The sequence below is a fragment of the Solanum stenotomum genome, chromosome 4 (genome assembly GCF_019186545.1).
Source record: "Solanum stenotomum isolate F172 chromosome 4, ASM1918654v1, whole genome shotgun sequence".
NCBI classification, from domain to species: domain Eukaryota; kingdom Viridiplantae; phylum Streptophyta; class Magnoliopsida; order Solanales; family Solanaceae; genus Solanum; species Solanum stenotomum.
In genome coordinates, this window is record NC_064285.1 from 7613514 (window position 1) to 7627952 (window position 14439).

The following is a 14439-nucleotide window of genomic DNA, read 5'->3' on the forward strand; positions in this document are numbered from 1 at the left end:
AAAGATCGTGCCAAGTTTAGGGGGCCACCGAGTAATAAGTAATAACTAAAACACACGTTTATATATTATATCATGCATAATAATTGTTTAATAATTCAATTTTAAAATAGTAATTCAATTTTAAAATAATGAATGTGCATCATGCGAGCACATCACATATTATTAGTATACCAATATGGGTTGTAGAGTAGTGGTGACTGGCGAGATTGTTTAATCCTTAATCAAATGTTTCGGTTTTAAGTCCTAAATATGGAGAAAATCCTGCTAGGAACGTCATCCTCAAATGGGCCTAGCAATGTACGATCCAAATTTCACCGGACTCCAATGTAGATTTCAAACACCGAACAAGAAACAAAAAGAATCAATCGAAACTCTAGTATGAGCTTTGACACGGGATAGAAAACCCAACAAAAATTAATCATATTATTAGTGTTAGAAAAAAAATAAAAAAAATAAAAAAGGTATTCATTGCCAATAAACAAGCCATACAAATAGGACTCTAATTTCACTTTTCCGGCGACCGAGAATTCGAAAGTAGCCATGTCAATACACGATCAAGCGGCGGCCGCCGTGCTATCACAAATAGCTATGGCGGCGGATGGCGCATTTATTGGCTTAGCCCTAGCTTACGTTGCCGTACGGAGTATTCTCAAGTTCAAAGCCAACTCTTCGGCCCTTCACAAAATCAACGATGCGCCGTCGCTTGGAGTCTCCGATCTCCGTTCATTACTCTCCTCTTCCGACAGTAATGACAACTCTGAAAGTTCAAATCAATCCGATGACGTTAAGCTTGTGATCATTCGCGGTACTGTGGAGGCGAAATCAGCCGTTGAGGGTAACTGGAAGAGCTTGAGAGCTAATATTCTCTCAGCCCATAATTCTGCTGAAAAAGGCGTTATATTGCAACACACCCAAACAGTAATTCTTCTACACTTTTCGTTTTATTTTAATTTATGTTCAAACCTTCAAAAGGAACATGAACATCAGTGCTAAATTACTCAATTTATCATACTTTTTTAGGCACTTAATATCCTTATTCGAGCTGGAAATTTCGTATTCAACTTGTTTGTGCACATTTAGGATTAGTGTTACGGTTAGAGTTAGTTGATGGTCAATCTAAAATTTGTGAATACTCACTATATTTGATGCATTAGGGCTTTTTTTTTAGACAAAAAGCATTAGGGCTTTTCTAGGCATGTTAGACAACGCGGTGATGGTTTTGAATTACAATGCTTGATTTACTAGGATTGCACACTTTGGTTAAACTGCAGGGTTTGCTCTTGTATTTGTAATAATTTATCCTACATTCAGTTAAATGTTGATGTCAATCGAAAGAAAGAACAATCATGTTTTGCTTAGTCCGTGTCGAAGGAATCCCTAGACATAGAGAGGACATGAGCTAATCTTGACTATAGGATAAGCTGGTGAATAGCACACGGAGGGATGTCTGGGGATGAATTCCTGCTTCGTCTCATGACCCCTTGGTCGCAGGCATGGAGTATGTCTTTAAATACAAATTATTTTTGTAATGAAATGTGTTAAATTAGAGCTAAATGGATTGTGAGGATTCATATAGCTTATCCAAAGTTGTTTGGGATTGATGTGCAGAAGTTGCAGTTGTTACATTGTAAAAATCAACAACTATTAACAGTTTTGAAGGGGAACTACATGTTTTGGATGTTTTATACGTGTGAATATATAGATTAACTGTTACCTTAAGAAAATCAACAGCTATTATCTACTGGTGATAGACATCCTTCAGTTTTCAAAAAACTCTTTGAACAGTGTACTTTAAACAGAAACCACTTGCTACTTGTTAACCTGGAAATATGTTCCACAACCAATTCATTTGCAACCTATGTTTGCCTGGTATTGTTTTGTCAGTTTTTGTGTGTATTTTTTTTCTAGTGAATTTTGGCAGGATACTGATGTTCGTTTGCCGTCTTATTTTAGTGTATCTATAATGAGTGGAGAGGTTTCTTTTCATGGGCTGGTGATCTGTATTCAATATTTCCAAGAGTCCGGAAGGATCAACAGTCATCCTCTTTGAGAACGGTAATGTGAAAATTTTCCAGCAACACAGGTCTCTCGAATTTTGCTAGTAACTTTAATTTCACCAGTGAAGCACAAAAGAGATATTGAGTCAGTATTGCTAATATTTGTCAATTTTCTTTTTTTGCCATAAATTCTGCTAGGTTATGTGAAAATATTTTGTAGGAAGCTATAATTCTAGAATTTTTAATGCTTTATTTATCTGCTTTGATCATTTCCTTCCACTCTATTTTAACGTTCTCATCTAGGATTTTTATGCTCTCTATTTGACATCTTTGGAGGTATATCGTACTCGTGTACAAGGTAAGGTTCTGAATAGGAAGAATAACATGCTGAGATGTCCAGACTGGATGTTCCTCAAATGATCACACTTTTAGCACAAACCATCTCAAATTTAAGAAGCAAGGCTTGAGTGGGTGTTTCTTTAATAAATGACTCGTAGTTAGTGGTGGATCTAGGATTTTAAGGTTGTGGGTGCTAGACACAGTGATGGATACAACCTTGACGCTACGGGTTCAACCAAAACCATATATATAAAAATAAATATTAATTCAAATTCATAGTTTAAAAGTTATAATGGGGTAAGTTCTCAGTTGCTATACAGTTTTAGTTGGGGAAGAAAATGGTTTAAACGATATCTTCTTCTCTTACTTTGTCTCTGCATAAATGATATCTTCTTCTCTTATCTGGCTTGTGTTTCTGTTGCAAATTTCTCTGCATAAAAGTTTTTCGTACTTGTTATCTTTACATCTAGTTAATACGCTCCATATTTGTAGCTGCTGCTCTTTTGCCTGCTAATACGTGTTGTATAGCTCTCTTTGTTTTCATAATATAAGCTTTTGTGCTTCTCTATCTTCGACTTAGGTTCCTTTTGTTCTTGAAACTGGCTCTCTTTGTTTTCATAATATAGGCTCTTGTGCTTCTCTATCTTCGACTCAGGTTCCTTTTGTTCTTGTTGAAACTGGGAAGTGGCCACAACCGGAATATGTTAATGTAAATATGGATGGCTCAAGGCATCCCCTACCTCTTGTGACAGTTTATCATCACTTGCGGCCTTTACATGCTACGCCTCTCACTTTCCTCCAGGCACTCTTTGGTCATTACTATCCTGTGAGTTGAAAAATATGTTGTGTATATGGGCTTCTTGACCATTTGTGATTGCTTATACAACTTTTAAAGTTTGTCTTTCTTCCTGCAACTCATGTAACATACTGTTTTCTGTCACAAAGGTTGGAGTATTGGATGAAGAAAAAATTCTACCACTTGGAAAAGATATAACTGCTGTTGGTGTTTGCAGTTCAAAAGATGGGATTTTGGAGATCAAATCATGCGAGGACCTACCCTATTTCTTGTAAGGAAGGTTTACAAAGTAGTTCTCTTAATAAATTGATAAAGCATGACACTCTTCTTTCCACGAGACTTTATGATACTTCATTTTCATCTGTCACTAGCAAAACGAGTTGTTCTGCCAAATGAGGTTGACTATTGTCATCCTCATATTCATTAATTTTTCCCCTGAAATTTCCTCAAACCTCTCTGAGATAAATTGTCTTTTTGTTGACTCTAAATGTGAAGTAAGTCTCCTTATCTTATTGGTGAAATTGATTACTTGATATTCAACAGGTCCTCTTAAAGTATGAATCTAATCATGTATAAAAGATATATGAGCTGGGTTAGGAAGGGAGGTTAAGAGAGATCCTATGAAGAAAAATGTTTTTTAGAATTATAAATAATGGTTTAAATGAGCATCACACCATTATTGCGAAGAATACAAGTTTACCTTACTCCAAAAAAATGGTTTAATTGAGAAGCAATGAAAATTCTTGAACCTGACCCCGCGTTAAAGAATATATTAAATGTTTTCTTAAATACCACATCTACATTTCTTATGAGCATTATTATTTGAGCCACAACTTCTATTTAACAGAAACATAACAATCTCTTCTTCTCTTCACTTCTGGTTATAATTATCACAGGCTTTGCAGTGTTACTAGGTCATAGTCATTGGTAGACTATATGACAAAACTAACATGAGTTGGTTTTAAAATTTTAAATGAAGTTTCATGAGATTTTGACATTTGCGCTCAAACATGATAAGATTTTTTGTCAGTTTCATTATGGAAGAATTACCATGAGTTTTTGAAACATTTTTGGGTGACACACTCATTGGTAGGTTTGAATAATAGAGTGCAAGCCCTGTCATGGTGATGATCTTGATTCAACTGATACACATGTTGATATACACAGTAAAGTATTTGTCTATCTACAAATTGCACATGTATATATATTTTCTGCCTGGAGCATGTGGTTCTTTTAATATCTAACTTCTAATCATGTGTTTTCTGCATTTTTGATGCTTTATATCTTCAAACATATGTCACATATCTGGTACTTTATATAAGATGATTCCCTTGTTTTAAAATCTTGGTGTTCTTTTGTTTTCCTGATTAGTTTCTTTTGTTGAAATTTGTGAGTGTTAATTTTTTACTTTGGTAGGTCTGACATGACGAAAGATCAAATGCTGGTAGACCTTGCCTTCAAAACAAAAGTTCTGATGTGGAGTGGAGTTGTGTTTGGTTCAGTTGCAGTTGGTGTTCTTGGCTATGCTGTTGTGAGGTAAACTGGTTGTGTCTCTCACACACTTGAACTTTTAGCCTTTGTGGATATCATGCCTTCAAGATCTCATTGTTATGCTCTTTTTTCTTCTTTGTCCTTTTCCCTTGTCATGGACTGGAGCTGTGGGGAGGTCTAGGCAGGGACAAAATCCTTAATTATTTCATATCGTATTTTACAATTCTGTTTATCGAGCATAAGTTAGGGTTGTTGGAACCTGCTATTGAGTGGTTACCTGTTAAATAATCACATCATCCACATCTGTCCCAGAATTGGTGGATTCCTTTCCCTACTTCATCTGCAATTTATCTCGTGGCTGCATCAAATGAGTCAGCTTATAATAACTATGACGTGAACTTCAAATCCTACTGGGGTAGAGGGCTGGTTGATTGATTTGGATTACAGTTGTTGCCATAGCGTGTATGCAATTATTTGATACATATTACTTTATGGAACTTGTGTGATGTAGACAAGTGTACTTGCATTCTATTAAATTAAGGGAGTATAGTTTTATCTTTGATGCAATTGAGGTTTGAGTAGGACCATCATCACGTGCCAAAAAGAATAATGCATCTAGCTACCTTAAGCATGAAAGAATCATGATGGGTGCATATTTCAGATGAGCAGAACCTTGAAATTGGCTTACATATTCTAGACCACAAGACTGAAAACAGAAAAAAAAGGGAGATATGCCAGTTTGAAAGGAAAACAGGGTGAAAAAATTTATGGCCAAATCTTCTTTGTCAAGTTTTAAAGTTCTCTTTGTTTCATATATTTGCAAAAACATGTTTTACTCTTTTCTCTTCTTTCTCTTCTTTCAAATCTTTGAATTTGTTTTTCAAGTTTTTTGGCCAAAAATATGTTGATTGCTCTCTTTGGAAATTTGTCAATGGCTATTGATTTACACAGTGCCTCTCTTGTGTTTATGTTGCACGTCTCATCCTGATGAAAAAGGTTGGGTTGAAGGTTTGTCCAAATCCTCGTGTGAATAGTTCTTCTGCCTGTTTAGTTATTTTTATGGGGCTAATCTCCGAAATTATACAGCAAGCACCTTCTTTTGCTGGTCCAAACTCTCTCTTAATCATGCAACATGGCAGTAGTTATGGTTCCTTATGGTGTTTAAAGCTTTAACTTCCGTTGCTTATACCAGCTCGAACAATCCACTACGGGCTGGAAAAAGCATAGACTTTGCTCAGGATGAGCATAAACTTGTAACTCTAGTTGTGCTGCCTAAAAATTCCTTAACCTCCCACATGGCATGAATAAAAAAGTTAAATGAAACTTGTTTATCAGCAGCATTGTTATCAGTATTTACTCTAGTGGTCGCATTTTCTCATTGGTAGTTATATGTTTTAGGAACTGGAATCGATGGAAGCAGTGGAGACACCAGAGGCAGGCCCAGCAACAAAGGGATTCTGCAAGCAATGACGATGATTTGCAGGTTAGTCCTGATGACGAAACTGGAGACGTTCCTGATGGTCAGTTGTGTGTGATATGCCTTATGAGGAGGAAGCGCTCAGCATTTGTTCCATGTGGACACCTGGTATGTTGCCAGCGCTGTGCCTTGTCAGTTGAACGTGATTTAGCACCCAAGTGTCCTTTATGTAGGCAGACAATTCATAGTTCTGTAAGGATATATGATTCTTGAGGAGCAAATAGTTATGAGTTATTTTGAGTACTAGCTCATGCTGGGAAGGTGGTTGTGCAATTGTAAAGCATGCGATGAAAACTACATTGGACCGTCTCATGTGAGGATGGTGGTTAATGGAGTGATGGTGGTGGATGTGCCGAGGGGATTAGATTCTAGAATCTGACATGCATGTTGTTTGCGTCTGTACATACATTTTTTGCTGATTAATTGTTGTACCCTTAAACACAATATTCATTACAATGCTAGGGAGTCATTTTGCTAAAAAAGTTTGAGTTCTAAACACAAAGTTATTTCATCAAAACACAAAATTATTACACATCTATATTCTTATAGGTATGACCACCTTTCCTAGAATCAAATTCTCAAGGAATTTGACAATTTTTTGACTTGTTGCCTCTGCAAATGCACTATCTGAACCTGTGTCAAAGCACAACTAATGAAGATACTTCCAGACACTAGATTTACCACTAGACTTTTGACTCGGTTCATGCTTAAAAGCCTTGTGCATCTCATGTGTTGGGATCTATCTTCCATAATGAACAAAATGAAACAGGATCTCCTTTCCACCACAGTCCAACACAGCCATCCTTCTCATCAACTCTCATCTCCCAGTTGTTGTCATACTTCTTCAACAATGCACGAGCTCTATCAATGGCATCGTCTCCAAACATCTTACATATGAAACCAACAGTCCTCATTCTTTCACACCATTTCTCCTTTGTCTCATTCATCTCTCCCATGTTTGTCAAAGCCTTTGCTGCTTCTCCTTCCATCATCCTCCTTCCATCGCTCTCACGTCCTTTGTATGCTACACTGGTGGAGTCCAAGAACTTCCACAAGTACTCCACTCGCCTTGAGAATCTTGTTGTGAAGTCCCCGCAACTGTTGCAGCTGCAATCCATGTTGTTCTCACTCAAAACCAGTCCTTTTGGCTCCAAACTCTTTAGTCTTTTCAACAACTCTGTCCTCTCGTCTGGATTGTTGTGTTTCAAGTTATGGAGTCTGAACTGTGCACAAATAACCAAGATTTCATCTGGGGATGAATTTATCACTTGGGAATCAAGATTCTGAAGTGGGTAATTCTCCAGTCTGTTGATTTGTAGATTGATGTTAATAGCCTTGGCAAAGGCAAGGAGTTGCACTGAAAAGTTGTAAACACCTGGACCAACTACAAATGGACTATTTCTTTGTTGATCATCTTCTATGGTAGGAGTTATTACTGTTAGACGAATCAATGGTGGCGGACCTCCTTCTCGATGGGTCAACTCCTCAAGCAATGTTGGCCATTGGACACCATGAGAGACTCCAATATCAAGAATGTGTAGGTTCTGGGATGAATCATGTTTCCCAAGAATTTGGAGTATTGAGGAGTTTGCAATGCTATTGGGTATGCGGAACCAGGGACTGATCTCATTGAAGTTGATCAGTGAGTTCTTGAAGAACTTGGGATTTGTTGAAGCAAAAGTAGCAACAACACCAGCAGAAGCAGAAGATAGTGAAGTTGGGCATGGAGTAGAAAGATAATACGTTAGCGCCTGGAGTCCACGAGCAGCCAACCGATGGTTGGCATCTCCGTTTAGTGAGGAGAGCTCGTGCAGAACGTACAACAAGTGCTGCACACGGTTCAGATTTCCTGCAGTAATTGCAGCAGCACAAGGGTTAAGTAACTGCTCTGCCCATCTTCCTTCTCTGTTGTTACCATTATTTCCTGTGGATTTGTGTGTTGCTTTCTTGTGTCCTGTTGATCTTCTTTTATCTGCATCATTGATCCGACGGTTCTGATTCTTCCGGGATGCCTCGGGATTGTAACCAGAATCATTCCCTTTCCTTTTCTTGGATGAATCCAATGGCGAAGGGTGACTTGAAATGACCGGCTCCAAAGAGACAGTGCTCGCTGCTGTGACAGGGAAGCTAGTGTCGAAGCACGTTAAACTGTTATTGATATGTATTTCTTGGTTTATACTCTCACTAGGAGCCCACCACGAGTCCTCGTAAATATCATCGAGGCTATATGACTCATCGAGTAAATCATCGAGGCTATATGACTCATCGAGTAACGACGGAAAATATGATAAGGGACTATCCAGCCACTCTGAGATGGGATCAGAAGTAGGTTCATCAATGTTCATTGTATCACAGATTGAGGAAGATGGGTGGTGGGGAAGGATGGCTTGATGTTGGTGTTTGATCATTGACTTAATAGAAAGTATATGCAAAGATGGGATATGATATTTTTCTTAATTGTTATAGTGGCTCAAGTTTCAAAGTGCTAAAGCTATAATAGTTCAAAATGGAATCAAAAGGGATTTTGCTTTGGGAAGAGACACAGCATGGCATATTTAAAGGGAAAAAGTGTACTGTTGTTTTGGAAGTTATGGTGTTTCATTGGGATTCCTTTAGAGTATGATAGCCTAATCATTGACACTAAGTGAACGTTTGGACATGCCATTTAATCTCGCAATTTGAAATTATGAGATGAAATCAATGTTTGGACAGATGAAATCTCAAATTTTTCAAAAAGCTTGATTTGAGAATTTTATATCACGATTTCACATTTTTCAAATATCATTTTATGTTTACCAATCATTTATTTCATATGTAAACAAAATTTATAGTTGATATTATTACTCTTACCAACCTTTAAAGTTTAAACAATTTATATCCATTACTCTCGACAATTTTACTCTTATCAACCTTTAAAGCATTTATATTGAGAAATGCATGCTCAATGTGACAAGATTGTTTGTACTATGTGGAAGGACATGTTCAATTTTACTTTTTTATTGAACAAAATTTCAACTAATAAATGTTGTCTTTTTAGAATAATTTTGTGATAATGTATTATATTTTTGTTATGAACTTTTGCTTATTTGATAAGATTGTATAAAGGATTGAGACAATTGACATAGTTTCTTCAACTTATGGGGTTTTATGTTTATGAGCAAAAAATACAACTTAAAAATTCAAATTTCATCATTTACTTTAGAAAAATAAGTTCTTTAAAAATAAAAGAAAATGACTTTCCTAATGGAACCAAGGAAAACAAGTTACATAAGTAGAATTTCAAGTTTATTGTCTCCTTATCACCCATCTATTTCCCGAACCCCCACTCCTTGATTATCCCATCCCCACCCACCCCCCTTGAACCTTCACTTTTCATTCCATTTCGGCTCCATAATATTTTGCTACATAAAATATAAATGCACTTGGAATAATATTTTCTTGCTTATTTACCAAACACTAAAAAATAAGTAAAAAATCTTCAAAAAGTTATTTTACCTGAAAATATTTTTCTTCATACCAAACACACCCCTTATTTAATTTCTTGTAAACAGTAAGTAAACAAAGGGTTATTATTTCAAGAACATTTGTTTAGTATATTTAGATAAACGCTATAAAAACGAAGTGAATGTAGGATGGTTGGGGGTGCGGGTTGAAGGGTCAGTGGAGATGTGGAGTGTTCGGGTGTAGAGAGACCATTAACGTAGAATGACACTTATTGAGCTGATTTTTTTTCTATTTTTATAAAGGAATTCAACTTTTTCGACTTTTAATGAATTTTATTTTTTTTAGAAAATATTTTGAAAAATTAATACCACACACATCCTTAGGGTCGTTCGATAGCTAGTTTAGATATAAGTTATGTAGGTATTATATTTTGCGTACATAAAATTACTATGTTTGGTAGCTGATTAGGAGGTAAATTATTCATGTATAAGATATATACTGTATTTGGTTTGCAATTTAGAAATTCGCATAACTAATACATACATAAGTTATGAAGAATTTATATATTATTTTATATATAATATAATACTATAAAATGACTAATATATAAATAATTGATCCTTATATAATTAATTCTTACGTTACCAATATCTACACTACCAAAAGACCCTAAATCTTTTGTGTGATTTGCTTCTCTGATTGACTTATTCTGTGGAGGTGTCACAGATGTTGGAGTTTTACAACACTTTTTTCTTTCAAGAACTTAGGATTGTGAAAGGTTTTGAGTTTCAAATTTCAATAAGATGATGTCAATCTATTTTTCTATAAAAAATTATTTTTTATTCAATGTTGCATATTTATATTAAAATTTGACTATTTTAAATTTATATCGAGTAGGACTTTATTTGGGGTGAAGTATTCTTTATAAAAAAAAATTATATTCAAAATTTAAATTTGAAACCTTTAATTAAGAAACGAATAGCCTCATCTATTGCACCATATTCTTTGATTGTAGAAGACGGCAATCTCTTCATTGTGATTAAAATAATTTTGAGTTTTTGTCTGATGAGTGTCTTCATCTTATAGGTAATTACATGATGCATTTGGGCACTTTCGAAGAACCAAATTGACTAACAAACGAACTAGTAGTTGTCAAGTCCGATTTGGTCTATGTTTTTTTTTGAAAAAAAAATATAAGATCAAATTTCACAAAAATAGAGTATGGAAAAAATAGAGTGTATATATATTTTATTCTTATATGAGAGGTAGAGAGTCTTATTTTCGATTAATCCTCGATGAATTTATATTTTTTTATCCTATAAAAATACACTCGATACAATTTCGTACCTTAATTTTATCTTAGAGGTAGAAAGTCTATTATTTATAGATCTTCAATTGGTAATAAAAATATACTCGATATAATTTAACAAAGTGAAATTTGAGGATGATAGAGTGTATACAGACCTTACTCTTATCTTAGAGATAGAAAATCTATTTTTGATACTCTCAATCGGTCTATGCTTGCTTTATAAAGATATACCTGGTGTCATTTCATAAAATGCTATCTGAAAATAATACTGTATACATATATGTTACTCTTACTTTATAGGTAGAGAATCTATTTTTTTTTTTAATAGATGCTTGACTAATTTATGTTTTTTGTTTGTTGGATCAAATGCCAACTTGACTTGCTCCCTCCCATCAATTTATGTGAAGGTATTTGATTGAGTATAAAAATAGATCAAGAATAAAATGAAGACTTTTAAAATTTTGGTCCAAAACAAAGCATAAATATTGTGACTAAATCATCTCATTTAAGTAACATAGGAAGTTTAAGGTCAAAATATTAGAACTAAATAAAAAATGTGTCATTTTATTTAGACTAATTTTTTAAAAATTAAATTAATTTAGACAGTAATAAATAGGAAAAAGTACATAGTATGCAAATTTGTGATATGTATTTATTAAATATAACTATAGTTTAAAAAAACTACAGTTCATAGTTATAGTTATAATTATATAGCAAATTTATCTCTTCCTCTTTTCTCTCTTTCTATCCTTTCTTGCTCGCCTCTATCTTCATCTCTCTGTATTTTCAGCCTAATGCGACGTTCTAGATTGCAATAGAAGGTGTATTTTGCTTTGTGTGTGTTTATCAATTGTATTCTGTCAAATATAGGTGAGACATGATTGAAACCTTTCTTATTCCTCTCCTCCTCTTTGATTTCATACTTAGACTCTCACTATGCAGAAAGGGATGCAATATTTTCATATAATATGTATCAATCACAGGGGTGAATCTACAACTGAGTAAGGGTGGTCAGTCAAACACCTTTCACAGAAAAATTAAACTGTATAAAATTTTCTTTAATATCCGAATATATTAAAAAATGAACACTCTTATATACAACAGAAGTTGTTTTTCAGACGGTAAGCATAATCATTTAAATCATTGAGGTCTTGGATTCGATCCTTGCTTGTTATGTTTTAACACAATTTTTTTTTTTTTAAAAAAAATACCCACCCATGTATCTCTATGTTTCTAGGCTCTTGCCTTAAACTTCTACTACACTTAATTCAATGAATTGATTAACCTAATAATTAAGATTTTATTTTATTTTTTATATTTTCAATCAATATTAAATGAATCATTAGGTATAACACATTCTCAAGAAATTATTTTTAAAGATAATTATTAAAATTAAAGATTAGTTTTCTTTATTATTCTTTTGATTATTTCTAAACCATCTTTTAGAAAATATAAAATAGTAAAGAATCTTATTAAAAGAAAAGGGTAAGTATGAAAAAAAATAGTTCCAACAATTCTCTTGGACTTTGAAAAATTCAATTACTTTGAAAAAAAATTCAACAATTCATTTAACATGAACTAGAGGAAGTCTATTCAACTAGTTGCTAACATTGTTTTTGTTGACTTTTCTCCGTTAGTTTGATTTATACCATTGATAATTTTATAATTTTAAATTTTCGTGTGATTTAGTTATTAAATAATATGTAATTTAATTTTGAAATTTGGATGATGCACTCACTCATCAGTAAAAAAATTGTGCACCCACTCCGCTAAAAAAAAATTATTCACTCTTTTAAAGTTTGAACACCCTTGACGAAATTTTAGCTCCGTCACTAATCAATCGTACTCTAAAAGAGTATACAACACATGATACAGAGCCAATAGTACACAAAGAACAAATACACTTGACAAAATTGTATTCATTAATATAAATTATATTCATTGATACAATCTGATACAATTTGATATAGTTATATTCAATGATATAATCTTATTCATTGATAAACCTCGTATTTATTAATATACTTGATATAATTATATTCATTGATACAAATCAATTGTATTAAATATATTCGTGATCCTACCTGATACAATCTTTTATCTCGTCTCTCTATTCAAATCTCTTTCATTTCTCTCCTCTCTTTTCAATCTCACTTGCTTCTCTCCTTGATTCTGCAACTTGGACACCAATCATTGCATGTAGGATCCAAAAACAATACTGTGTATTACATGTCCAATTATATGCCTGATTTTATTTTTTAATTGCACGTTGTTCTATTCAAAGGTAAAAAAAACTTATCTTTAAAAAGTGACCGACAGATGCAATCTATGTCAATTCATGATTGGACATATTTTAGGATAAGGTTAAGCATTTTCCTATCATATGAAAAATGACTCACAAATACTTTCAATTTATTTTTACTTATTCAATATAATTAAATTTGATATATATGTGACTATAAGGAGTAATAAGTAATTTTATCTTATCACTTTTTGAATATAATTAGTTTAGTGTATTGAAAAGTAACTATAGTTATTTATAAAAACAAGTAAATTATCTTTTAGTTTTCTAAACTGGAGAAATAAAAATGAATATATTTTTTTAATCTAATGAATAAGTAAAGGTGAACGAAAATAATTTTTTTCATCCATTTTTCTATTCAAGAATACTCTAAAAATTAACATCCTAAATTTGATGATTTTTTCTCTTTTTAAAAAAATTATTATATAGTGTATTATGATTGATTATATATTATTATTTAATGTAAAAATTAAATCCATCAATTTCTTTAATACATATTCACATAATATTTTGATACTACACTTGCGAATCGTGATTCATGAAGGTGTCACTTGTCAGGGCTGAAAAAGAGTTTGCTAAGAATGGAATAACTACAAATTCCACTTCATCTGATGATGCTGAGTTTCATTATAATAATTCAATATAAATTAAAGTTCATGAAAAAATATCAATAAAAAAAGAAATGGTATATATGTTGTTTTTTTCGTATGTTGTTTATCATATTTTGATTATCATACTATTTGTTGTTGTTATAATAATAATTTTTATACTTTATATTATTTTTTTGTTAACTGCTATGTTTTCTTTATTGTTTTATTTTTCGTTTATTTGGATTTGATAACTGTTAGGACTTAGGAGGTAAGTTATTCATAAATAAAATTAATTTGATATTATGATTTGCATTTTTAAAACCAACATAATCAATACACGTATAAATTATGAAAAAAATTATATATTATTTTTTCCAGAAACAAAATGTGGAATAACTAATACAAGACTAATTAATAATCCCTCAGGGTGTGTTTGGTATGAAGGAAAACATTTTCCAAAAAATGTTTTTCAATTTTCTCATGTTTGGTTGGGTAAAATGTTTTCCAAATCAACTCATTTTCCTCAAATTAAAGGAAAATGACTTCCCTTCAAAACTTAAGGAAAACATTTTCCAAAACTTTCCTCCAACTTCATATTACAATTTTTTTGTTGAACAAATAAATCTAAAGATTATTTTTAAAAAACATTTTTCAACTTCAATTTTTTTATTTTTTTACCCACCCTCACCCCCCA

The 14439-nt window shown here is 33.0% G+C and overlaps 1 protein-coding gene and 1 pseudogene across 1 annotated transcript; one reads left to right on the forward strand and one right to left on the reverse strand.

Annotated features, from left to right (window-relative positions):
• Window positions 1–490: 490 nt before the first annotated feature.
• On the forward strand, window positions 491–6343 carry LOC125861729 (E3 ubiquitin-protein ligase SPL2). The gene is made up of 6 exons (XM_049541590.1): window positions 491–918; window positions 1954–2055; window positions 2992–3162; window positions 3282–3403; window positions 4549–4668; window positions 6022–6343. The coding sequence occupies exons 1-6, from the start codon at window positions 541–543 to the stop codon at window positions 6311–6313; spliced, it is 1185 nt and encodes a 394-aa protein (XP_049397547.1). The 5' UTR covers window positions 491–540; the 3' UTR covers window positions 6314–6343.
• Window positions 6344–6718: 375 nt separating this feature from the next.
• LOC125861717 (protein NODULATION SIGNALING PATHWAY 1-like) lies at window positions 6719–8667 on the reverse strand (annotated as a pseudogene).
• Between the last annotated feature and the right edge of the window lie 5772 nt (window positions 8668–14439).